This window comes from Gossypium raimondii, chromosome 7, assembly GCF_025698545.1.
Source record: "Gossypium raimondii isolate GPD5lz chromosome 7, ASM2569854v1, whole genome shotgun sequence".
In the NCBI taxonomy this organism is placed as follows: Eukaryota; Viridiplantae; Streptophyta; class Magnoliopsida; order Malvales; family Malvaceae; genus Gossypium; species Gossypium raimondii.
The window spans coordinates 32782581-32797654 of NC_068571.1; the positions used below are offsets into that span (position 1 = coordinate 32782581).

Here is a 15074-nt window from a genome sequence, read left to right on the forward strand (position 1 = left end):
AAATGATGATCTAATGTAAGACGGTCCCACAAAAGTGACGGTTGGCTAGAGTCAGGTTCCTCTAAATCTTAAGTCTAAAATCTAAGTATTGCTGGTGGTCGTAGGCACCCTCTTCCACTATAACTGGCTTATTCTACCATGAGAAGGATCACCTAAAAGCCTAGGATTGAACTCAAGGAAGATCAAGATAATCGGAGGCTGGAACCCCTCAAATTGAAGAATCCATTCACTCAATTCTGTTTATTTTTAGAATTTCAATTTCAATTTATACAATCTCAATTCGGCCATATTTTTAATTCTATCTTTTTTTTATTTTTTTCAGGTACGCCATTTTTCTTGGGCACGACTATGCCTAGGATCTCAAGGAACAAGTAGTTGTGCAAATTTAGTCATTGAGGATTTGACCCTACTTCCCTTATACTATTCTTTTCGTTATTTTATAGGGATAGGTTATTTTTGGTGCTTTCAACGATATATTAAATTTTGGAGTCGTTGCCGGGGTCTGGTAACGTACTAATCTTTTTTTTATGAGAAAATTTACTCCAGGTATTCTTGTGTTTGATTTAGAAATAGAGAAGACTGTGAAAGCTAATCGCAAGGAAACAAAGCAACGTAAAAAGCAATCAGAGGTGGTAGAGACTTAGAGTAACCCACCGCCAGAAATAGAAGCAGGCGACGAAATTGAGTCTAGGGTTAACGAAAACCCTACTCAAACACTAGAGAATGAAAGAATAGGAGTTGATCCGCCAGAATAAGTGCTTAACGCTAGGGTTAATGAAAACTCGAATCTAGCACATCAACCTATGGCTCAAATGATTCGGTAATTAGCCGAAGCTCTTGTAGAACAACCGCCGTTATGCATTGCGTATCCTACTATGGATACTAATTTTGAACTAAAGTCAGGAGTAATCCAGTTACTACCAACTTTTTACAGATTACAAAATGAAAATCCACACAAACATCTAAAAGAGTTTCATATGGTTTGTCTTAGTATGAAATCTCAGGATGTAACTGAGGATCAAATCAAATTGTGGGCTTTCCCTTTCTCCCTAGCAGATTCTGCTAGGAATGGTTGTTTTACCTACCTCTTGGAACTATTACAACTTGGACTGATCTTTCCTGTTTGTTTCTCAACTAGTTTTTTCCAGCATCGTGTGTGGCTGAATTAAGAAAGGAGATTATTGGGATAAGGAAAAAAGATGTGGAGACTCTTTACGACTATTGGGAGTGATTCAAGAAATTGTGTGCAAGTTACCCATAACAAGGGATAACAAAACAGTCTCTACTCCAATACTTCTATGAGGGCTTAAAGCCCATGGAGATGAATATGGTAAATGTCATCAGTGGAGGAGCATTCGTCAACATGACTCCCTAACAGGCAAGGGACTTGATATCCACGATGGCTACAAATACTCAACAATTCCGAGCCAATCTTGAGCCCACTAGAAGGGTTCACCAGTTAAGTATTTCAGCTTTAGAAGATAAAGTTGATCAACTTACTAATATCATAAATTCTCTTTTTGTAGTAAAAATAGGACCAACCCGACCATCAGAATTTTTGCAACACCCAAACATACAACAGACGGATGTCCTAGTTTGTGTGATGATACTATAGCCTATTTGGATGTTGTGGGGAATTTTCCTTGACCACCCCAAAGGCGATATGACCCTTATGCTAATGCCTATAACCCAGGGTGGAAAGATCATCCTAACTTGAGTTACGAAGCTAACCCAAGGGACAACCATCCATTCCAAAACATAATTCCACAACATTCGCGAGATTTAGGTGCCTCTCTAGAAACCATCATCAATAAATTAGTAGCTAATATGCTTGATTTTTAACAAAAAGTTGAGGCCTCTATAAGATAATTGACCACATCAGTTGAGAAAATGAACTCATAAGGAAAGCTACCATCACAAACGGAACCTAACCCAAGAAAACACGCAAATATAGTGATGTTGCGAAGTGGAAAAGTACTGGAACCAAATCCTGGCATGAATCTTGATCAAGATTCTGCCCAAAAAAAGGAAAAGAATGATGAACAGGTCCGAACAAAACCTCCACTGCCCATAATTCAACCTCTGTTTCAAGGACAATTGAAACAACATCAGAGAGGTGTGGAGGAAAAAGAGATCCTTGAAACATTCAAAAACATCGAGATCAATATACCATTGTTGGATATCATTAAACAAATTTCGCGATATGCCAAGTTCCTTAAGGAACTTTGTTCCAACAAGCGAAAATTGACTGGAAATGAAAGAGTAAGTGTTGGTGAAAATGTATCTGCGGTGTTGCAACGGAAGATGCTAGCAAAATGTAAAGACAGGGGCATGTTTGCAATACCATACAAAATAGGCCACTTAGGAATTAAAAAAGCTATGTGTGATTTAGGGACCTCCATAAATGTAATGCCTTTTTCTATTTATGAATCACTTAACGTGGGTTTTTTTTATGAAAACAAGTGTTATCATTCAATTAGCAGACAAGTTTATTGTGCATCCCGAAGGAGTCCTTGAGGACTTATTAGTGAAAGTCAACGGATTTATCTGTCCTGCAGACTTTTATGTGATAAAAATAGAAGAGAATAACGCTCATTGGTCTTCAGACATCTTGTTGGGGTGACCTTTCCTTAGTACTACGAATACTAAGATTGACGTCCGTAGTGGAACCCTCACGATAGAGTTTGACGGGGAGTTCATGAAGTTTAACGTTTATGACGCTATTAGTCACCCGAGTGAAATCTTAAACATAAATCGTGTCGACGTAATTGACTCATTAGTAGAAGAAACTTTTGAGTCACCTTATGAAGATAAACTTGAAACATTTTTTGATGATAATTTCGATTCAGGATCTATTTGCGAATCTGTTAATGAATTGTTGGCTCCTATAGATACTAAACTTCTACCTTTTGTTGTGCAGGCACCAGATCTGGAATTCAAACAACTTCCTAAGCATCTCAAATACGCATTTTTGGAGAATGATGAGACCATTGTCGACTTAAAAGGGATTAACCCCTTGACAGGCACACATAAGGTTTTCTTGGAAGAAAAAACGAAACCAAAGCAAGAGGCGCAAGGACGATTGAACCCAAACATGGTGGATGTCGTAAAAAAAAAAGGAAAATTTTCAAGCCCATACAAACGAAAGAATTCAACTAGAACAGCCCTAATACTAGTTGGGGGGTCAAGCTAACAACGTTAAACAAACGTTTGTTGGGATGCAACCTAATTTTATTTTTATTTTATTTTATTTATATATATTTTATTTTATTTTATTTTATTTTATTTTTATGTTAATAAATTTTATTCTCTCTTCTTATATCCAGAAAAATTGTCCAGAAGAAAAATTAAAATTGGAACGACATCTTGAAGGAATGGTATGTTTTAGCAAAACCTCATATTCTACCCTAATTCAGATAGGAATAGTGCATCCTTACTTTAAACTTAACCAAACCTACGCCCAAACACCCACCCTATAGCCAAACACCCTTCCTCCTACACTTTCAAACCCTAATTTTTCACCCATATTCACCCAAAACTCCCTCAAGCAGCCGTTAACCCTCTCCCTCACCCTCACCAACGATTTTCAAATCACCATGGCTAGGAATACGAGCCACACCGCAGCCTTTCCATCATTCCTCTCCTCCACGCGACGCCAAACCTTCCCCTCATTGCAACTATGCGTAAACGACAGTGACTACATAGGGAGTTTTTCTAAAAACTTTTTTCTCACATATTTTTTTTTCTTTCACATCGAGGACAATGTGTTTTAAGTAGGGGAGGCATTTCTCATTATTTCTGTCATTGTATCTATTGTTTTTACTGTTGTGTTACTGTTGCTACTACCTTGTGCTCGTTTCTGCCCACATTTTTTTAGAATATTATGCATCTTTTCATGCCCAAGATTTTAACCAGGAATTGCCCACTGTTTGACCTGCGAGCATGATTCTTGTCTACTGAGTTAGTCATGATTTTGCTAGTTTCATTTCATCTCCACTGTTTTATTTCAATTAGGCTAAAATGATTGTGATTAATAAAGTTAACACTATCTTGCTTATAGCAAAATCGATTAAGTTTAATGCAAAAAGGACACTTAATACAATTGTATGCTAAATTTATTTTCATGACTGTTAGGTAGCTGCCGAAACTTATTTTTGGCACTTGATTATTTTTTCCTAGTCCTCCAAAATTAAAATTTTGTTTCATGATAATAATAAATTTTGATGCCTCTGTGGTTATAAGCGCAGCTTAAAACGTGACCGACTGATTAACCAGGGTAGGGTGTTTGGGTTGTCATCCTACTTCACATCAAAAGGTTGTGTGATGTGTTAGGTAAAACTCCGCTAATCGGAATTAAACAAAAATTTTTAAGAATGTGTTGGCCTGAGTAACCGGGGTGGGGTACTTGATTGTCATCTCTCTTCGCGTCAAAAGGTTCAATATATTTTAAGAAAAGAAAAAAAAAGAGAAAAATAAGAAGAAGGAAAAACAAGTAAAAAATAATAATAAAGAATTGCATTTGGGGACTAAGGGTGGAAACAAATAGGGTTTCTTGCTAAGTTTAGTAAATTGCCTAATTTTCATGAAATAATCCAAGACAATTTAATTTTTGTGTGTTTAAGTTGGGATACTTTTTCAAGTTTTACTTAAAGCAAGTTAAAGGTTCTCTTTATTTTTCATATGCATTATGCCTAATTTTTATAAAACTTTGGAGTTATACTTCTTTTATGACAAAATCTAAATTTCACAGTGGATAAGAACCATACTTGAGGACAAGCATGGCTAAGTAGGGGGAATATGATAATACTCTAAAATGACATACTTTTATGTATTAATTGCATATATATTTTGAGTATGATTCTACTAAATTGTGTCTTTTATGGTTTTTTATATTGTAGGAGCTAAATTGAAGGCAAAAGGAAATTTGGAGGCAAAAAGCATGAATTTAAAGATAAAATGGGTCAGCATACGAAATAGGAAAGAAGTAGTGCCAAAAATACAAAGTGTGAAAAACTTGGGGGCAAAAATTCAAAGAAGAGATTTATACACATAAGACTCTATTTAAATTTAAATTTTATTAGGATTATTGTTAGGATTATTATTTAGATTTAATTTCAACTTTTATCTTTATTTATCTTTTAGAGTTTAAATAGAAACAAACTAGGTTTTCTATATACTATAAATAGGGGATGGAGTGACATAAATAGGGACTCATCTTTTTTATAAAAACTCTGTCTCCCTAAAGCTCTTAGCTTTTGTTCCTTTTATTATTCAATAAAATTTCATTTTATTAAACTTATTTCTTTTTTCTCGAAAAGTATGAGCCACTAAACTCATCTAGCCAAAGGTTGTCGAGATTCCTTAAAAAAGGTTAATGAGGTTTAGAATCCGCACTTAGCCTTCTCAATAGTATTTATCGTTTCTCCGCATTACGGGACTGACACTTCTGTCCATATCCTTCCAAAAGTGATCTTTTCATCTTGTGCAAAAGCAGCCGCTTTGTATGTTTTGGGAAGGTTGCACAATCGGTTCGTTAGCTTATCGAGTCAGTGGTTTTCAAGCCCAAGAGAGAAAATGGCGTGGCATTCGCCATTGAGAAATGATGATCTAGTGTAAGACGATCCCACAAAAGTGACGGTTGGCTAGAGTTAGGTTTCTCTAAATCGTAAGTCTAAAATCTAAGTGGAGTTAGTGGTCGTAGGCTTCATCTTCCACTATAACTGGCTTATTTTATCATGAGAAAGATCATCTAAAAACCTAGGATTGAACTCAAGGAGGATCGAGTTAACCGGAGGCTGGAACCCCTCAAATCAAAGAATCCCTTCTCTTAATTCTGTTTAATTTTTACAATTTCAGTTTCAATTTATACAATCTCAATTCGTCCATATTTTTAATTCTGTCTTTTTTTTTCAGGTACGTCGTTTTTCTTGGGCACGATTGTGCCCGGGATCTCGAGGAAGAAGAAGTTGTGCAAATCCAGTCCCTTAGAATTTGACCCTACTTCCCTTACACTATTCTTTTCGTTATTTTATAGGGATAGATTATTTTTTGTGCTTTCAACGACACACCAATAGAACTAAGTTTAATCCTGATGACACTGTGTTCAAGCATAAGGCTAGGTTGGTCGTAAAGGGGTATGCACGAATAGGTGGAGTTGACTATGGTGACACTTTTGCACTAGTTGCTAGACATGATACCATCAGATTACTTATTGTTATTGCAGGTCAATTGGGCTGGAATGTGTTTCATTTGGATGTAAATCAGCTTTTTTGAATGGAAAGCTTGAAGAAAATATCTATGTTTGTTAACCTGAAGGTTTTTTGGTTGTTGGAAAGGAACATCAAGTGTACAAGTTTAAGAAGGCTCTTTATGGCCTAAAATAGGCACCAAAGGCCTGGTATTGCAGAATTGATTCTTATTTGCAGAAGTTGGGTTTTCAGATGAGCACTAATTAAGCTACTTTATATCTTAAGAAAGGTATGAATGCTGACTTGCTTGTTGTTTCTCTTTATGTTAATGGTTTTTTTGTGATTGGAAGCAATAATAAAGCTCTCTCAGAATTCAAATTGAGTATGCAAAAAGAATATGATATGTTTGATCTTGGTTTGATGAGCTACTTTCTTGGGAAGGAAATTAATCAAAGGAATGATGATATCTTCATCTCACAACAAAAGTATGCCTTAGACGTTCTAAGGAAATTTAAGTTGGAATTTTTCAAAGGAGTTGACTCACCAATGCCTCTAAACTTGAAGTTGTCAAAGAATGATAGTGAGAAACTCTGTGATCCTTTTATTTACAGAAGCATGGTTGGAAGCTTACTTGACTTGACTGCAACACGACCCGATTTAATGTTCCCTGCAACATTGTTATTAAGGTTTATGAGTTCACCGACTTATGTTCAATTGGGAGTTGTCAAGAGGGTTTTCAGGTATGTGAAGGGCATAAGAAGTGAAGGGCTAAATTATTTAAAGGTAGGAAATGTAAAGTTGATTGGGTATTCTGACAATGATTGGGCAAGGAGTTTGGATGACATGAAGAATACATCCGAGTATGTTTTTAACCTTAGCTCAAGTGCAATATGTTGGAGTTCTATGAAGCAACAAGTTGTGGCTTAGTCAACTGTAGAAGTAGAATATATTGCTGCTGCTGCTGCAAACCAAGCAATTTGGTTGAGAAATTTGCTTTGTGATCTTAGTTTTGAGCAAGAAAGTGCCATTGTCCTTTTGTGTGACAATAAGTCGGGTATTGCCATTGCTGAAAATCCAGTTCAGCATGGTAGAATAAAGCACATCAATGTGAAGTTTCATGTTATTCGTGAGGTCAGAAAAATTTGCTGATCAAAATGGAATTTTGTTTCTCTGAGATGCAAGTTGTTGATTTGATGTCAAAGTCTCTTTCAAGGAATAAAATTTCTTTTCTCAAGCGTGAGCTTGGTATGTCCAAGATCAACCTCAAGGTGGAGTGTTGATCTATTTTGAGTTTGATATATGTTTTGTATGTCACTTCTTTTAGGCTTCCAGTAGTAACTACTAGCTGTTTTAAGTTTAATTTTTCTGCTGTAAGTTTTCTTTTACTTTATGTTTTTTTTTTTTTACTCAGTGTTAGGCCGCCTATATCATTTAGGTTAATTTGTATTTTTTTTTTAACTTTTTTTAATAAAATGATTTGTGTGTGTGAAGTTGAAGCGATAACCTTCTCCATTATTTTCTAAATTTGTTTTTTTTTTTCTTCTGTCTTCTTCTCTTCCTCTCTTTGTAACAAAAATTACACCAACATAAAGATCAATCATACTTACGAACTGATATTGTTACTCATAATGTTACGACATATTGAATAATATTAGGTGCAACAACAGTTTTGCAATTACAGAGAGAGCTTTACATTTAGAGAAGCATACCAAAAAGCAGTAAAAGAACTGCATAAAAACAACCAAAACAAAAAACAAGAGATTCAAAGCAATCAAAACCGACTCCGAAGGAGAGTGCCCAAGGGGCTTCTACAAAGGTTGGTCGTGCTGGCAAAGAGTTGCCTTGAAATACTTTTGTTTTACTGCTTCTAAAGACTTCCCATATTACAAATGAGGTATTGAGCGAGACACTACATGTCCTCAGTGCGTGACCTTTTTCTGGATGTATTCATGGTAAATGAGAAGCTAAAGCTACCATTAATGGCTGTTAGATTTTGTTCTTCGTTGGAATTGCTACAAAAACTGGGTATTTCTTCCTCAAATGAAATCCAATCATCAAACAATTGCCCAAACCTGTTTCCTTGGACCTGAATCACCATAACAAGTATTTGATAAGTTTATCATCGTGTTTTCATCATATCTACACACAACACTAGTTATAAATGAAAATTCTTGCAAAGCAATTTACTTCTGAAAGCTCTTCTAATTCTGCAAACACTTCATCCGTTGAATAATCTCCACCCAAATTTGATGAGTCCTAAATCATAGACAACCGAACCTTAATTCTACATAAATGCTTTTAATCTGCACACACACACACACACATATCTTACTATTCGGACTGAATCCTCTGCAGAACCAATTTTGGAATTAGAAGGCATTCTCGATCCATCATTCTCAGCAACCAGTTTACTTTGATTGTTTCTTTCATCAGCAGCAACCAAGTTCCGAAATTATATGCCTTTTTCATTGGTGCCTGATTGATCTTGAGGTACCTCATCAGTAACTGATACAGAAATCATACAACAGTAACCATTTAGTCAACATTATTAACCCATAAGAATGATCACTATTTTTTTATTAAAAAAAAGACCCCCCATAAAAGCTTACGTTTGGAGTTGCCTTTCCAGCAATGTGGTTTCCAGAATTGAAAGGCAAATGGGAGCGCTGGTTCTTTGGAAAATCACCAACAAGATGTGAATTCCACGACTCCGTAGATTGATATTCGAACCCCTCATGGCCATTAATAACTTTAAGCTCTGCCAATATCTGATTAGGATCTAACTCATACTGCACCGTTTGTAGACAAATATTGATAGTTTTACGTGCATATGTTCATTATCATAGTTTTTGGGAAAATGGAGCAAAAATGATTAGTACAAAAAGCGAAATTACCGTATGGCATCTAGCGGCCTGAGCTTGAATTCCATTATTTGCAATATAATTTCCCAAGTTAGGAAGCAAATATTGATTTGATTGACCACTTTCGATGCATGAAACCTCAACCTTTCCATACTTTCTCTTTAATTTACGCAGAATATAAGTTCTCTACACAAATGAAGGAACGACACAATCCAAGTAACCAGCATTAAAGAAAATGAGAAATTCGGATAAGGGTAATTAAGCAGCATAGATAAAAGGAACATACCTGTCCAGGAATTGTAGCAGTGCGCTCATATTCATGCATGATCGGATAGGTCTTGCTTTTGTAATTGTTACTACCAAAGTCCTTTTATTTCCTTCTTTGTTTGTCCTCTTGATACGGGTAATGATCATCCGTGTATACTCAAATGTCCCACAAAACAAATGGAAAGAACATTCGTAAATGGAGGGTGTCTGAAACTAGATAAACATGATGTAATATAAAAAAAAAAAATACTTGAACATGGTAATTCCCAAGGCTTTAATCCGCTGATACCTTGCACTTTAGGGATAGCTTGGACCAGAGAATCTTGGTGGAGGTTTTTGTTCCGTCGATTGTAATGGAGTAGGAAATCTGTTGGATTGAATATGTACCCCTTTATGCCGAGTGCTTTTTTGTTCCACAAGTGGTACTTGGCTGAATTATTCGGTACCTTTTGTTTTCCTCATTTCATTCCGAGTGTTGGAAGAAACAAGATAGACATAATCAAACAAATGATGAAACAAGAAGACAAATAAAGGGAAGGTACTGTCACAATGATAATTTAATGGTAAAACTTTGCGGCAAAGACAAGGAAGTGAGCTAAGGACTGGATTTTATGTAACAGTGCAGTAAGACTGTGAGAAAGCTCCTCCGAAACTACCCTAACTGTGCCTTTGGGCATAAGGTTCCAACTGAATGCCCCCCACCCCACCCAAAAAAAAAAAAAAAAAAACCCTGTTTTTAAATTTTCTTTTCCAATTTCACGACTGGCCAACTTGGAGTGATTCCATAGGCTTACATTTTTTTTTCCTTTCCTAGTAATAATAATTTTTCATCAAATTCAATGTTTGCGAAGTTCCTAGGCAAGTGCAACGGTGGACCTTGCAACCCCCATATCTTTCTATTCTGATCTGATTTCTCTGTTTCACTATCATCATTCAGCGCTTTCCCTGTCTTTGCTTTTGTTGGTCCTTCTATGTTCCCCTTTAAGCCATGATAATATCAGTTTTAGACATTCTTCCATTGGCATCATGGCATGCAATTACTTCCATGTGTTTGGAGAGGAAGGTCTCATCACTTGTTGAGTTATCCTGGGATTTTACAGGTTTCATAGGTTGTAGAACCAAGGGTAAAGCGAGATCATGAAACCCAAACCTCCATGAACAAAATACCACAGGTCTAGAACTAAAAACTGAGTCTGCAACTCCCTGCAATCCATAGGTGAGGAAGAACATTAAGGAACTCCTCTGCATCCTTATATTAGTGGCAATTGTAGGCAATACAAGGATGCATTAAAGATATGGAAACTCCAACCCCATTACGATCATAGATGAGGTTTACGATTAGGGGGAGCCTGGAGGTCTATACAAGAAAGTAAAGAAGGCTAGATCACTGCAGTTCCACAGACAACTAAATATTTTTTATTATAATTAAAAAAAAAACATGGCTCTGAAAATATTTAGCTTTTTTCAACTTAACTACAGATATAATCAGCTTAACTGTAAAGAAAACTCTTTATACGGCCATTATTCCAATTTCCATCACAGATGGGACACAAGAATAGCAATACCATGCATGTCTTACTATAATGGAATGCTGGAAACACACACGTCTGAACTATCTAAGAAACATAACTTCTCTAACTAAAACTACGAACAAAATCAAGCCCAAAACTAAATTTCTAAAATATACTAATGCTGGATCTGCTTTGCAGCTTAGCTGGGACATCTCCACGAAATTGAAAGAATTTTTTCTACTGCTTCCAGATGATCCTTCAGATCTCCAGTTCACAATCAATTTTGTATTCCTGTCCCTATCCATTTTAGGGCCTTCGTTAGCCTGCAGGATGGATTTCTTGTCTTGGATAGGTTGAACAGCAGGACCACGTATGCCACTCTCTCTTGTCTGCAAAAGGAAAGCATGTGGAGCAAATAACTGTTAGTAGTGTCGTAAAGAAAGAATTGTTGTTGTTTCAATCCACATTTGAAGCAGTTGAGTTTCCTTCTACAGTGTTTAACTAACTTACCTTGTCTCTGGACACTGCTTTCCCTAAAGATTTATCCTGCAATTGGACTCTTCTAGGATGCCTCAGCACCGCTGACTTGTGGGATATTGGCTTATATTCAGATTTGCATGCTCTTGAGTTAACAGACCTTTCCTCCTGGACCAGTTCAAGACAATTGATCTCATAGGCTGTAACTGTCGCTGATTCAACCCCAGAATCCATTATCAGGACCTCATCATGATGAACCCCAGTTTCCATTCGCCTCTGATTGAGTCCTTCCGAATGGCCATGGCAAGTCCCATCAGACATATGAACAATTTGATCATGCTGTTAAAAAAGACACGGGGAAGATATATGTCAAATTTTAAGAGTGAAAAACATGAAACTCTAAAAAGACGCAAGGACAACTAAAATAATTACACTGCCTGGACCACAGGAAAGCAACATTGCATGACCTCTTCAAGATGTGAACACAACTATAGACTTTCAATTCCCTGGAGATCCTAAGACGCTATAGGAGAACCTCATAATCAGAAACTTGAAACTGTGATAATGCGTGACAGTATCAGACATTATTCAAGCAGTTGTTGTTCTCCTATAGTGCTGACTCAGTTTTTACTCACCGTTGGAGAAATCTCCAACGGTAACTACTCTATAATGTTTCTTTACCCATGCATTGTCCCTGTACTCAGCTTCTGCATTGGTACGTTCATCTGGATTATGAAACAGAGCACCATAGAATTCCATTTCGTCATCAATGGTGTTTACGAATTGACGTTGCCACTCATTTTCATCATCAAACAAGTCATCAGACTGTAGGTAATCAAAATCCTCCAAGGAGAAACGTTCTTCTTCAATCCTGCTCTGGTCATTATTGAAAATGGCACTGGATGATGGGAAACAGTGCAAGCCACCGGATGGTGAGAGATCAGAATCAAACATTCCTTCCTCTTCCATATACATCCGCAAAGCAATATCAAAATCCGCACTGTTGGACTGCATTATCAATATATGTGAGTTCAACACACATGAAACAAAGGTTATTTATTACTCAGTAAAAAGGTTGCTTGTAAGTCATGTTCCTTCTCACCTCCATAGACGTAGCCCCAACGGCATTATCTTGGGAACTAGAAGCTGCAAAACGTGTACATTGCTGATAAACATTCGAAATCAAGTATTCATTTTTCTCAGCAGCATTGCCCCTTAAGTAGCCGACCACATAACTGTTATCCTATGGAAGTTGAAGGCCAAAAGAGACCTCCATGTTAGAAATGCTCTGCTATCAATTGTTTACCGAATCTAACAAATAAAAGTTGCAGGACTAAATCAATTGTGGATTAATATGACAAAAAACAACGGTAGATCCTAATTTAGTAAGTAACAGGAAGCAAGCAACAATCTTCAGAACTAAACTCTCCATCTAATTCCCAAGACAAAACTATTTACATGATGTTCGTCTCCACAAACTTCAAAGGGAATTTAAAGTAATCTGAGCCATAAAATCTGGTAACTTGCAATCATATGTATCACTCACCATACACATGTAAACAGAGCAAAAGCTGAAAAAAACTTTGATGGGGGATTTGAGGATGGATCGTGTCATGTGTGCACGAAGATTACCGCATTAGGGGGAAGGGAGTCGGCAGTGGCGCGGAACTCATGCATGACCCAATCGGTTCTGAGCCCATTAGGGGTACGGCCTTTATAGAAAACCAAAGTCTTCTTGGTACCAATCAGACTATCTCCACAAGTGATGGGACGATCCGCACCCGTTGATTTCCAATACCCATCGTTGGTAGAACGATCGTTTTTTCTCTGGGAAATCTTGCTGAGTTTATAGAAGAAAAACCATTCTGGATAGGTGGACTGTACTACAGACATGGCTGTCCTCTCAAGGGGAAAAAGAAAATCACCAACCCAAATTTCAAGATAAAAACATATGATGAGTGAAATGGGAGATAAAATTAGTAGATTACCAGGTAATTGCCAGGGCTCATGCTTCAGGAGGTCGACCTCTCTGATATAGCGGGTGGTTTTATGATCACCCATCATCTTTTTCTTCAGAAAGAAACTGATGATCTCTTCATCTGGTGGGAGGAATCTGAACCCAATTTCCAGGACGTTGTCCATGATCTTGCTACCCAACTTATTATGATGACTACTATACTAAACCAGAAAAAAGTAAAAGCTCAAAATTTCTATTTGCTTTCAAGAAGCAGAAAAATAGGATATATGTGTGTCTGCAAGTGGAGATGAAGTAAGTGTTCAATATATACATATACAAAGCATTGACTCGCAAATTCTTAAGGTCTTCGGCTCAGCTTAGTCGGGAAGCTAAGTGGACCCAGTGAGTTACGCGTTTCAGTAGTTCTTAGACTAGTTAAGTCACCAAGTGGAAAACTGTCCAATACAAAATATAACCCGCCATCCCTACTTGTGATTTGTTATCTATATTTAGAATTAATTTTGATATGATACAAATTCAGTCTTAAAATTAACTCATTTTGTGTCTATTTAAAATTTTATATATTCTATTCTTATAAAAAAAGCAAATCTACTACTCTAAAATTGAAATATTTTCTTTTTCTTTTAAAATTACCATTATCTTAAAATTTTAATTATATATTATGTTCACCCCAATTTTACATACACAATGGCATCACATCAAATTCAAACCTCTTATATATTTAACATTATGTATATATTTTTAAATACAGATGATTTTATATTGTTTTTCTTAAAAGTGATGCCATCTAGTCAACTTAAGTTTTGGAGTGATAATAAAATATTTTTGTTGAAATTAAATTTTAATTTACATCCATTTTTAGTTGAAATTCTTGACAACGCCTCCTCCTTAGGTTTATAAAAAAAAGTTTAATTAGATTTTATATCATTTTTTAGTTTTATTTAGGGATCTAAATATATATAACGTCCCATGAACCATTTGTATAACGTTTGTTTATTAAGTTAAACAAACGAGTATGAACAAAAATTTTATGTTTGTTTAATAAACGAATGAACACGAACAAAGGTGTGTTCGGTTAGTTTATGTTCACAAACAAGCTCGTTTATTTATTAATGATATTTTCTTATAAAATTCCATTAGTATATATTAATAAAATTATCTTGGTTTGTTTTTTTAATTTATAATATAATTATTAATATTTATATTCGACTATTTTATATCTAAACAATATATGTGTGTATGTATTTATTGTTTGTTTGTTTGTTTGTTATTTATTAACATTGCTTGTGAACATGTTCAATTCTATGTTTTATTGTTAAATGAACATGTTCGTGAACATTAAACAAACGAACATGAACACACATAATTTTAAATAAATAAACATAAACAAAAATTAAAATTCTTAACTAACACGAACAAACTTAAAAATAAACGAACGAACATGAATAGAAATTTGTTTGTTAGCTCTAATTATATTATAATGATTTGTTATATATATATAACTGTTAACGAAAAAATGATACGGTTATGATTAGATAATTGGTACCTAAATCTTAAAATTATGTTTGTAACGTAAAACCTATCATCACTTTCCGTATTAACTTGTAGACGATTTGGTTGAAAAGATGGCGTGTTTATTGGCCATGTCAGTTTTATTGTTTTCCACGTCATGGGATTGTAATATAATTAATTGATGTTAATGTTTGGGCTTGTGGATTCTAGAACCTTCCGTAGTATTTCTTTTTAACCAAATCTAGATTCTTCTGTCTTGCATCAATTGAAGAAGAGGTCA

The 15074-nt window shown here is 35.7% G+C and overlaps 1 protein-coding gene across 1 annotated transcript; it reads right to left on the reverse strand.

The window, feature by feature from the left end:
* Positions 1–7788: 7788 nt before the first annotated feature.
* On the reverse strand, positions 7789–13574 carry LOC105795451 (NAC domain-containing protein 101). Its single transcript, XM_012625084.2, has 12 exons — positions 13293–13574; positions 12937–13199; positions 12407–12547; positions 11986–12312; positions 11338–11643; positions 11004–11216; positions 9336–10519; positions 9083–9235; positions 8798–8977; positions 8521–8693; positions 8376–8444; positions 7789–8274 (listed from the first exon to the last, which is right to left on the reverse strand). The coding sequence occupies exons 1-7, from the start codon at positions 13444–13446 to the stop codon at positions 10298–10300; spliced, it is 1626 nt and encodes a 541-aa protein (XP_012480538.1). The 5' UTR covers positions 13447–13574; the 3' UTR covers positions 7789–8274; positions 8376–8444; positions 8521–8693; positions 8798–8977; positions 9083–9235; positions 9336–10297.
* Between the last annotated feature and the right edge of the window lie 1500 nt (positions 13575–15074).